At 44.7% G+C, this 10,985-nt stretch overlaps 1 protein-coding gene across 1 annotated transcript in view; it reads right to left on the bottom strand.

The window, feature by feature from the left end:
• stox2a (storkhead box 2a) overlaps nucleotides 1-10,295 on the bottom strand; it is a 65,801-nt gene extending 55,506 nt beyond the window's left edge. Inside the window, exon 1 of the mRNA XM_035531575.1 lies at nucleotides 9,226-10,295. Coding sequence (XP_035387468.1) covers nucleotides 9,226-9,547 — 322 coding nt within the window. The 5' untranslated portion in view covers nucleotides 9,548-10,295. The remainder of the gene's footprint in view (nucleotides 1-9,225) is intronic.
• Between the last annotated feature and the right edge of the window lie 690 nt (nucleotides 10,296-10,985).

The following is a 10,985-nucleotide window of genomic DNA, read 5'->3' as shown; positions in this document are numbered from 1 at the left end:
CATGCTGCGGCAACATTTCATGGTGTAGCCTGCCTGAATATTTGACCATTTAAACATATGAGAAGACTGCCTGAAGGAACAGAAACACAAATGTAAAAAATGTATATTATACTGTTATACTGGGGCATGTGGGCGGTATACTGGGTTTCCTTACAGCTTCTACACCAACAAATGCTTCAGATTTTCCAGCAAACTAAAGTCAAACCTAACCTGACACACAAGCTAAATTCTATAATCTTCATCATTTAGCTTTCAGAGAGCTCAATAAGTGTTCAAGCATGGACTTGTAAGGATGTAAAAACATCTGATGCCAACACGTCTGATGTTATTCATGGATACATCAGCAGTTCGCAGAGCAGCAAGACAGTGTGTCAGTGGGGTGTTACCTGGATTTGGTCAACATGCAAACATCACAAATGCACAATATATTGATTGAAGATCATTTTCACTGGTGTCAGCAGTGTCGTATGGCAGAAAGCATATATATAATGGACTGTAAGTGGCAACTATATAGGATGATAATATATCAGTATGGACAACATATGACAACACACACCACAAAGAATACCAAACACCTCAAAAGGACAGTCAAATAGGGCTTTAGAGTAAAAGTGAAAGCACTTTTCAGAGGACCTGTGTGTGTCTGTATATATATGTGTGTGTTTGTCTCACAGACATCTGTGTGTATGTCTGTTTGTGCGTGTGTGTGCGCGCGTGCATGCATGAATGTGCGTGTGCCGAAAGGTGAGGAGTGCAGGTTTTGCTGCAGGCTACAGGAGAGAGCCAGCCCTAAACAACAGATCACAGGATTAATTCTCACATCTCATGGGGTACAGATCAAAGACACAGCTGGCCTTTCCACAGGCATAATCAATCAAGCACCTATCTACGTAATAAAGAAGAACCAGGTGTACACTAATATGCCAAAAGCTCGGTAGTGATCTTAAACCTAATTTGAGAAAGAAAAGGTCATAATGGATAGGAACTGGCATTCTAAGGCGAATTAAGTTTTTATCAGCTTGTGAGTACTGGACATGTTCACCTAACTCATAACATTTTTAATTGCATTCTTTTATTCTGAATACAATTATCTGCTATCCCAGCAGAATGTCCGTATGCTCCAAAGCACAATGCACTTTTCCACACGGAACCTTCCGGATGAGAGACGTGTAGAGAGACCCTGCAGTCATCTACTATTACACAGAAAATAATTAGTTTCAAAGTGGATGGAGACAGTGGTGAAAAGGAGACAGACAGGAGACAGCACACTTGGTGAGGTGAACATGACAGGGGCACACAAAAACACCACCCAGAGTGCACCCAGAGTGATCCTTGTGGGTGACGTGTTATCCAATAACATGGAAATATTTCCACGGACTTCTAAGGGGGCAGAGGGTGGAATGTCACCAAATTCCAGCCGTTCGGCGAGCGTGACTGAATGAGTACAGGCAAGCTACAGCACCCAGTAGTAGGCCAAAGACGGCGGCAGCCAAGCAGGGCACACCAAGGAGCTACAAAGGACTGCTAGCCTTTTGTTCCTACTACTGTTGCACACTTTAATGTGTGTTTGTGTGTGTGTGTGTGTGTGTGTGTGTGTTTAGATTTATGGCATGGTGCTGACAGAAACACCCCCACCCCACTCTCTTAGCCAAATATGCATCACACACACCAAGATGGAGGACAGAACATGCAGTATTTCTTTTCTCTCCTTCTACAAGACTAATAAGATTTATAACCGACCTTTTTTAACGCATGCACACACACACCCACACACACACACACACACCCACACACACCCACCCACACACCCACACAAGCACATATACCTGGCTGGTAACCCACAGGCAACTCACCTTAATGACACATCCCAGAAACAACCAGAGGGTGATTGTAAAGAGCAGGAGGAGGCAACCATAGAAATTCAAACCTGATTACTCACATACTGCTAAGACTACAGCAATGTATTAATCCAACAATTCAGTGCGTGCCCTTGACACTTTCCACAATGTAATATTCTGATTTCATAAAGTTATATTCAATTATTTATTACAGTTTACAGTCTCACATACATACATACATACATACATACATACATACATACATACATACACACATGTATACACACATGTATACACACACACACACACACACATATATATATATATATATATATATATAAAAACTGTAAAGAGGAATTGTTCAAAGCAGCAGAGCAGCTTTTGCCATTTTCAGCTGTAGTGGCTTTTGATCAAGAACCCCAATAGACTGCTGACACGAAAACGCACCACATGGATGTTTACAGTCTGCTATGTTAGTAAACACCGAGCTGATTTGGTTGTGTTCCAGCACCTCCTGACAGGGGTTTGGAAGCTGCGTGCTGATTTGTTGTTCCTCGCTTGGTTTCCTTCCATTCTCTCCCCTGCCTGCTCCTCCCTTTCCTGCTATTGACGGCAGAGCCACGCTGGCCTGGCTCAGGGGCTGCCCGCTCCTCCCTTTCCTGACTGGCTCTCTGGTGTGTTCCTTCCTCCCACACCCGGACGTCGGGAGCGGAGACACGTTCACCCTGCACGTCCTGCAGACCCGACACAACCTCTGCTGGGTCACTGGCATTGTGGAGTCCTGCGAATCTAAAAGTCTCCAGCTGACCCGCACACACTGTGTGGTGAAATTTAATTCTCCCACAGACAGACACAGGCGCTGTTGAGCGTGTCTACAGACAAACACAGACACTGTTAAGCCTGCCCACAGACACAGACACTATTAAGTGTGCCCACAGACAGACACAGGCGCCATTAAGCGTGCCCACAGACAGACACAGGCGCCGTTAAGCGTGCCCACAGACAGACACAGGCGCCGTTAAGCGTGCCCACAGACAGACACAGGCGCCGTTAAGCGTGCCCACAGACAGACACAGGCGCCGTTAAGCGTGCCCACAGACAGACACAGGCGCCGTTAAGCGTGCCCAAAGACAGACACAGGCGCCGTTAAGCGTGCCCACAGACAGACACAGGCGCCGTTAAGCGTGCCCACAGACAGACACAGGCGCCGTTAAGCGTGCCCACAGACAGACACAGGTGCCGTTAAGCGTGCCCAAAGACAGACACAGGCGCCGTTAAGCGTGCCCACAGACAGACACAGACACCGTTAAGCGTGTCCACAGACAGACACAGGCGCTGTTAAGCATGTCCACAGACACAGACGATGTTAAGCGTGTCCACAGACAGACACAGACACTGTTAAGCATGTCCACAGACACAGACGATGTTAAGCATGTCCACAGACAGACACGGGCATTGTTAAGTGTCCCCGACGGAAAGCTGAAGCAGACTTTAAAGCCGTCCACTGTGAAAATGCATAATAAAGCTGAGAGCTCAGGAACAAACAGGCATCTTCCTTTAATTCCCTATTTTTTAAATCCAAACCAACAGTTTACAAAGTGAAAAAAAAAAGAATGGAAATACTTCCACCTCAGGAAGTTAACTGTGTGGTTTCTTTCTTAAACTCATATTCAGAAAGATTTCTTTTTTTTAACCTGTACGTGATGTCAGCTCAAAATAACAAACTCCACTCAGATGTAACAACACTTTCATCACGCCGTGGTGAACATCAAGCCGTGTTCAGATCTTCAGACACTCTGTAGATTCACTGTACCCCCTTGTTGTGAGTGCTCATTGTAAATGCCTGATTTGTGACCTCTCTCGAAACCTAAAGCCTACCAGTGTCTGGGGCCTCTTTCTCCTCGGCACAAAGACGACAAGACCTAAAGAAACTAATGGCCTTATTCCCGACGTCTCAGCTACACCTCAGCTGGAAACATCCACCCTATGCTTTCACATCTCCGTTTTCCACTGGTTTAAGGAGATAACGACAGACTGCTTAAAATTCTCACACTAAACAGGTATTGGCATGAAAAATGTCAGTTCAGTTGAACAACTATGTCCACAGTCCAAAATCCCCAATTCTGCAAGACCATGTCAGAGTTAAAAAAGATGTCTGAGTAAGTTTACCTGCATGAACTTTTCATATAGCTACAAGTGACAAGTGCAGACACAGGACATGTTATCCGTCTGACACTATAATCTTCATATGTGAAATTACATGTACTTATCCTAAACGCACAGGAAATCACTGCCCTTGACGCCCATTGGACAAGACTATCAACTAGCAAAACCTTTTAAAGTGAATTACACTGTGCAACTCTGTCATTATTCACTTCATTTCAGAAGCATGGAACACGCATGTCTGACTCCATTTCTCCAACAACAAACTCCAACAGAGATCACTTCAATGAAGCTAAATTGGGCTGTCTGCCTGATTCAGCACACAGCACTTATTTCTGTAGCCATGCCAGCCTCAGCTCAGCTGGGTTCAACTGTTTCCTCTGCATCTATTTGAGAGGAACTCATCCTTAGTCTGCCTTTTACTGTGAGGAAAAAATCTCCACTCAACCTCTCGCTCAACTTAGCGGAACTTAACACAACCCTGCTTGTTCATGCTGTTCACTGTAATCAACCCCCCCCCCCACACACACACACAGGGTACTAGTTACTGAAACATTCTGGGTGGCAATGATATATGCATATGTGTACAGTGTGGGTGTGTGTATGCGCAAGTGTGTGTGTGTGTGTGTGTGTGTGTGTGTGTGTGTGTGTGTGTGTGCGCGCGCATGTGTGAGTGTGTTTTTTTTTGTTTTTTGTGTGTGTGTGTGTGTGTGTGTGTGTGTGTGTGTATGTGTGTGTGTGTGTATTGCATGATGTCTGGGTTATGGAGCCTAGCAGAAGCTTCACTGTGTGCATATGCAGTATAATACTATTCTACAGACTTCAGTAATGCAATCAGGTTCTCAAGCAATGACTCAACCAGGCTAAATGTCAGTCTATGACCCAAACCAGACCAGCTGTCAGTCTATGACCCAAACCAGACCAGCTGTCAGTCTATGCTGAGCCAGGTATGACAGCATGGCACCTACAAATATATGGCTTCAATAAAGGTCAAGTAGCTTCTGCACAGGCTGATAATGTTCCCATACAGCCCAGCTTACAGAGCACCATTCAATGATCATATTCCATTATGAAAGAGTCTAGACTTGATCATGTCTATCACAATCAGGAACGAAACATCTATAAAACAGTTTTATATCTTTATTCAGAGCTGCATTAAATTAAACACCAGCATGCCTGAAAGTGGCAATTAGTCTTTCTGAATAATGCACAGTTAAGATGACATTTGGCACTTTTTTCATCATAGTTAGCATTTCATTTCAAATCTAATGTCATAGAGTATGAAACCAAAGTCAACAAAAACAATGTAGTGTTCAGATACATAAGGACAGCACTGTATATGCCAGCGTTTAAATCAAGATTATGGTAATTATTAATCTTGGAAGAATGTATTTAACAACCTTCCATCTCTAATCTTTGGCTCTAATCTCTATCTTTGTCTTTGTCCTGAAATGGAAAAGTGTTCATTGAGAACTCCCACCATGTCATTTTCTGGCCTGAACTATGCATGAATGAGTCCTTATTAACCAGCATCTTTTATTCTCCGTCCCGCAATCCAAACAAACAGCCACGACTCCTGTGTATGTATAACCTCTGACCCTAGCCACAGCCCAGGACCAAGGTTAGCGTCACAGGAGGGGAAAATACCAAGGTGTGTGTGTGTGTGTGTGTGTGTGTCTGCTTCCATACACACACACCTCCACCAAATACACCCATGTGTATACACACACACACACACACACACACACACACACACACACACACACACACACACACAGAACACCTAAGTACACACCCAATATACTTATGTACACACACACACACACACACATATACACACACATGCACACACATATACCTACAATTACAGACTTTATATGATCTGACTGGCATCAAAAGGTGTTGCTGCAACTTGTGATGTGACACTGATAGCATTTACACAGAACAATCACAGGAAATAAATGAATATTTTTTTAAATCCGGTTTAGTATCTGCCAAGTCCCATCCACTAGCTTGGGCTTCCAGTCCTGCTCTTTAGAACTTGAGGCCCAGACTGCTGTGGCATTGCAGTAATTCAAACTAGGCATTTCCTGAAGACGGGGCAAAACCTTAGAGACCATGATGCCACTTGGGAAATAAATTCATAATTACAGAGCAAAAACAATCCTACTATGATTTATGGGCTCATACTGAATGAAGGTGGTAACCAGTGCTGATTTTCCTGAAACATTACTCTTTATGGCTATAGTTACCAATCATACAAACACCAACAGCTATCTGAGCTGGAAACTGTAAACATCCACATTAAAAGACCTTACAAGTCAAATGAAAAGGTGTGAATGGGAAAGAACATTGCAATGAATATTGTGAATGGGAACATTGTGAATGGGAAAGAACACTGTCCAAGTTTATTGGTATTGGTGTTGGCTTTTTGTTCTGTTTTGGTGGGTGAGGAAGGGGCTGTTTTTAGAGATCAGATAGAAAAGATTTTTAAGTTCATATTACAGTCATATGACCAGTTTTAAAGGAAGAATTATTTATGCATATGTAAAATGCAAGTATGTAAACAAACGCCTACTTACAAGTCTCCATAACAAAGAAATGAAACAAAAAAAATGACATTTTCTCTTTCATTTCAAAATACGATGACATCTGCTCCAAACATAACTCAGTGGTCTTTTCAGGTCCACTGGGTTACCGTGTCAAATTTGTGGAGAGCCGCCAATCCCTGATATACTGCAAACAATGTACACAGAGTCCGTCAGCTATGTTGGTATCACTCAAAGTCCATCAACACCGCGGCTCGGAGGGTTTGCCTCTATCCATAGGAAGCTACAAGCGGAAGTCTTCAGCAGTGGTTGGACACTATACAAATTCCTCATATCTCAGGGCCAGATAAGCACAGTCTCAAAGTGGAAAGTGATAAACACTTTAAATCTATGGTTGATAGACAACAAAATATTTTTCAAAATATCTTTCTGAAATGAACTTATAGGACAAAACTAAACAGGACACAGGCACGGACAATCTTATACGGACACAATCAATGAAGAGGGCGGCGTTTTGGAGCTAAACCTCCAAATCACCTAGTTCAGGACCGAAGATTTAAAACTCCCCTCTTAAAGCATTCAGCGGATAATCCATCCCTGGACCTTTTCAGAGCAGATAACCTAAACACACATACACACACACTCACACACACACACACACACACACACGCACACATTCCAGCATACTTCACACAGGAGCAATGAGGGGTGGAGGTGGCCAGGGTTCTGCTTGGAGAGGAGATCAGTGTGTTTGTGCGCAGACGTCTGCATGCGGCGCTTATCGGTTATGGGAGGCCCCATTTCACCGGTTTCTCACCCTTGAAACCACTCTGTTTGTCCAGCACATATTAACACTCTGTTGACTGAGCACTGAACCTGTAGGAGAACAGGCCAAGCTACTGCTGCATGGATGTGTACGAAAGAAATCTTTTGAAAGCACTAGGAAGAACAACACAAGTATAATTCATAAACACCTGATTAAAAAATTAGACAAATGAAAATCACATCTATTAAAAAGTTCCCATAGTATTATATTCATGCCAACTAATCATTACATTTCACATTCCACATTTTATAGGATCAACACTTCAACATGTATTTCAATCAATCAAATATTTTGACAAGAACTGAGGGAACCTATAATTTCACTTAAATCATAAATGAAATTCTCAAGAACTGTTCAGTGCATTGGAACCTTAAACACCTTACTATCAAAATTAACTTAATATCCATTAGTTTTCAAGCATTCTGCCATGCAAAGGAACATTTGGTAACACTCATAAAATAGTGCTTGTCATGCGTTTCCCCTTGGTGGAGGACAAAGGACCAGGAAGAATGTCCCACAGGGCATATTCTCTGGCACACACCAAGATCTACAGCTACGTGGTTGAGAGGCAAGACTAGTCACTGATGGCCAAGCGCACCACAGTAGTAATGCTAGAGTTGTCTTCATTCAAATGAACAAATTTATGCTCTAAATGATTCTCTCTTTGGCTTCTGGGAAACAACAGTACTGCATATCGCTGCTTTGTTAGATCCATCTAAGCAACTTTGAAACCAGGAGGCAAATAAGTCAGAGGTGTTGCCCTCCACTCTGCAGAATAAGTGAAGCTTTACTGTATGTCATGTTTTTACTGTTCCAGCTTTCTCCACCGCCAGTTACCCTACATTAACCTTATCTCTGCACAAAAAACCTCAATAACATTTACTCTGTTAGCCCTCAACCAAAACTACCCCAACAGCTAACCACCCCCCCAACCACAACTACCTCAACAACTAAATAACCCCGCATCCACAACTACCTCACAGCAAATTACATTTCGATTTACATTTAAACAGTGTTTAACATCATTTAACAGTATTTACCATGTTATGTTAAAATAAATGTTAAAATGATCAAGCAGCCTTGTATTCCTTTATAGCTGCTTTGCGAAGCCAACATAAAGTTTGTTCACGAACTTTGCCTTTGCAGTTTAATATAGTCAAGCTTTAAACGGAAGACGTTATGTCTGCTTAGTCGACCAGTAAGCACCAGGTTGAATCCCTAAAACATGGTCTGGGGAGGATGCAGCACAATACGTCCAGCCAATCAAGATGAAGGTGTAAGCTCGGCTTGCATATGTCTTAAAACTGCTGCAGTGTATACACACAGCAGGTGTAACAGGCAACCCTGTGTGGTATTCGCTCTCACAGAGTTCATTTTGGATTGGATAAATGAACACTAGGTTAATTCAGCACAGTGCATGTGCCCAGAGTGTGTGCATGCGTGTGTAGTATGCAGTCAATACGCAAGTGAGTATCAAATCTGCACAGCTGGTCTCCTGAACATGAAACAGGGCCTGCCTGCATAAATCACAGTTATTACCTGGATGAATGTTAGCTTTGATTCCAGCCCCTATTGCTTCCAAAGAAACATCTGAATTTAATACAGTTTCACTTTTGCACACAGTGGAATGGAATCTGACCGGTGGTGGTAAATTCTAACACCATGTGTGCGAGACATGACTGAGAGCCATGGGCACCCGTCATTTCTGCACCTGAACCCATTACTACAGGACAATTAACTAACAGCATCTGTCACTCTGCCTGTTATTATCTATCCACGTGTTAGCGTTATCCACGTACTGTTCTGAAACGCCTAGTGTCACCTGATGATGCAGTTCCAAGGGTCTTACCTATGCACTGAATCTCGAAGCCTCTGGGGGGGTTGAGGGCCCTGCGCGTCCAGCTCTCCCTCAGTACTTCCAGATGATCTTCCTTTCCCTGGATAAGCAGGACGTGCTCGTCTATCCATCCCAGAAAGAAAGTCTCCGATATGGCGTCTGTCACTTTCTTATTCCAGAAATGCTGCATGTTCTCGGCTTTAAAGTCGGCGAAAATCTCATAGCCGGTGTGGTGATGCTGGATCTTTTCGGTAACCGCGGGGGAATCCTCGGTGCCGACCCGTGACAGCACTATGGCGAGGGAGTGAGGGGCGATCTGCAGGAACTTCTCCATCCTTACCGAGGCGTCTCTCACAGGCAGGCCACGCCGGGAAGCAAAAACCCGTCCAACGCTCCACGACAGCCTGTCTCACACGGAGTCTTACCGAAGCTCCGGAAGCTGGACATCGCACCGTCTCTCAGAAGCGCGCCCCGTGACGGCGGAAGCTCCATTCGCGTGCTAAAACCATTCATTCATGCACGATTTGACTAAAACGACACCGTTTGACCGGCAAAGTCATAGTCTACTGCCAAGGCTCGGCTTGTTTGCGAATCCGGCGCAGCAATGAGACGAACTGGCGAAGCGACCTAGTCGTCAGTAGGTTGTCTGCAAACGCTTACCGGAGCCTACCTGTGCCCGCGCGTCCCGCGCGTCTCAGACGGCGTGCTGCGCAGAGCACGCAGGACATTCCCACACCCACGTCGGTGGGGTGGCCAAGGCGGAGGCGCGTGTCCGGCCGCACCAGCTGGAGGCGGATCGATCGCTGCCCGAGTCGGTGATGTTGGAGCGCGAGGGATGACTTCATCCGTTTTTCCTCGTGCCTGTATTTGCTACACTAGCAGGCTCGCGCCCGCTGGTTCCGCTCTCGTGTTGTTGTTGTTTTTATGCAGCAGAGCACGCAGGGTCCGCAACAGCTGCAGACTGTGACTCGTTCACACGCGTTGGTTGGCACTGAAGCATCGGGTGGAAATGCATCGTCCGTGACGCCTTGTGACCAGTGCGCGTTGCAGCGTGACAAGCTCGGTTGGACGAGCCGCGCCGACAGCTATACAGCGGCGACAGGGACGGGCGGGGGCAGAACACAGATGTTTTCGCGACGCCACCCACAGGCAGCCATCGGAATATCGCGCGTTCGGCGCATGGGTCTCGCAACAGGTGAAATAGCTTTGTGAGGTTGAGCTCTCGTGGCACAGACGTCATGCACAACTGCAGTGGTTGTCCCAGGTTTACAGTCCCAACATCAAGACAAAAATAATGTACACTGGTTCTCCTGACCTTCTCTGCCTTGTGAGCATGTTACTATAATAAAGAGTTTCTCATCTTACTCGCCAAGAAAAGTGTCTGACTGTTGAACTGTAACCTAAAGTTATTTATTCGGGGTTCTTGTGATGAAGAACCTATATCATTTCACTTTAGGTCTTGCTAGATCTTCTCACTAAATATGAGACCCTTGACTTGCCACATGAAAGACTTTCAGGAGTAATTTACCATGCCTTAGACAAGCCGTGTATGGTGTCTGCATTTATGTACGCTGTATTTCACGGAGGCATGTGCTTCTCCCAGTACCACACATCCAAGAAAATTTACATTGTGGAAATAACATTTTAGAACTCCCAATAGTTTTGATCTTCTTTGCTTTTTACATTTGTTTTTACACATTTACACTTTGGAAACACCCCCCACCCCCACCCCCACCCCGTGCAAACCCCCCCAACAAACAACCAATTACAAT

This window comes from Electrophorus electricus, chromosome 11 (genome assembly GCF_013358815.1).
Source record: "Electrophorus electricus isolate fEleEle1 chromosome 11, fEleEle1.pri, whole genome shotgun sequence".
NCBI lineage: Eukaryota > Metazoa > Chordata > Actinopteri > Gymnotiformes > Gymnotidae > Electrophorus > Electrophorus electricus.
The sequence above is the reverse complement of the archived record's forward strand: the minus strand, read 5'-3'. Positions and strand labels throughout refer to the sequence as shown.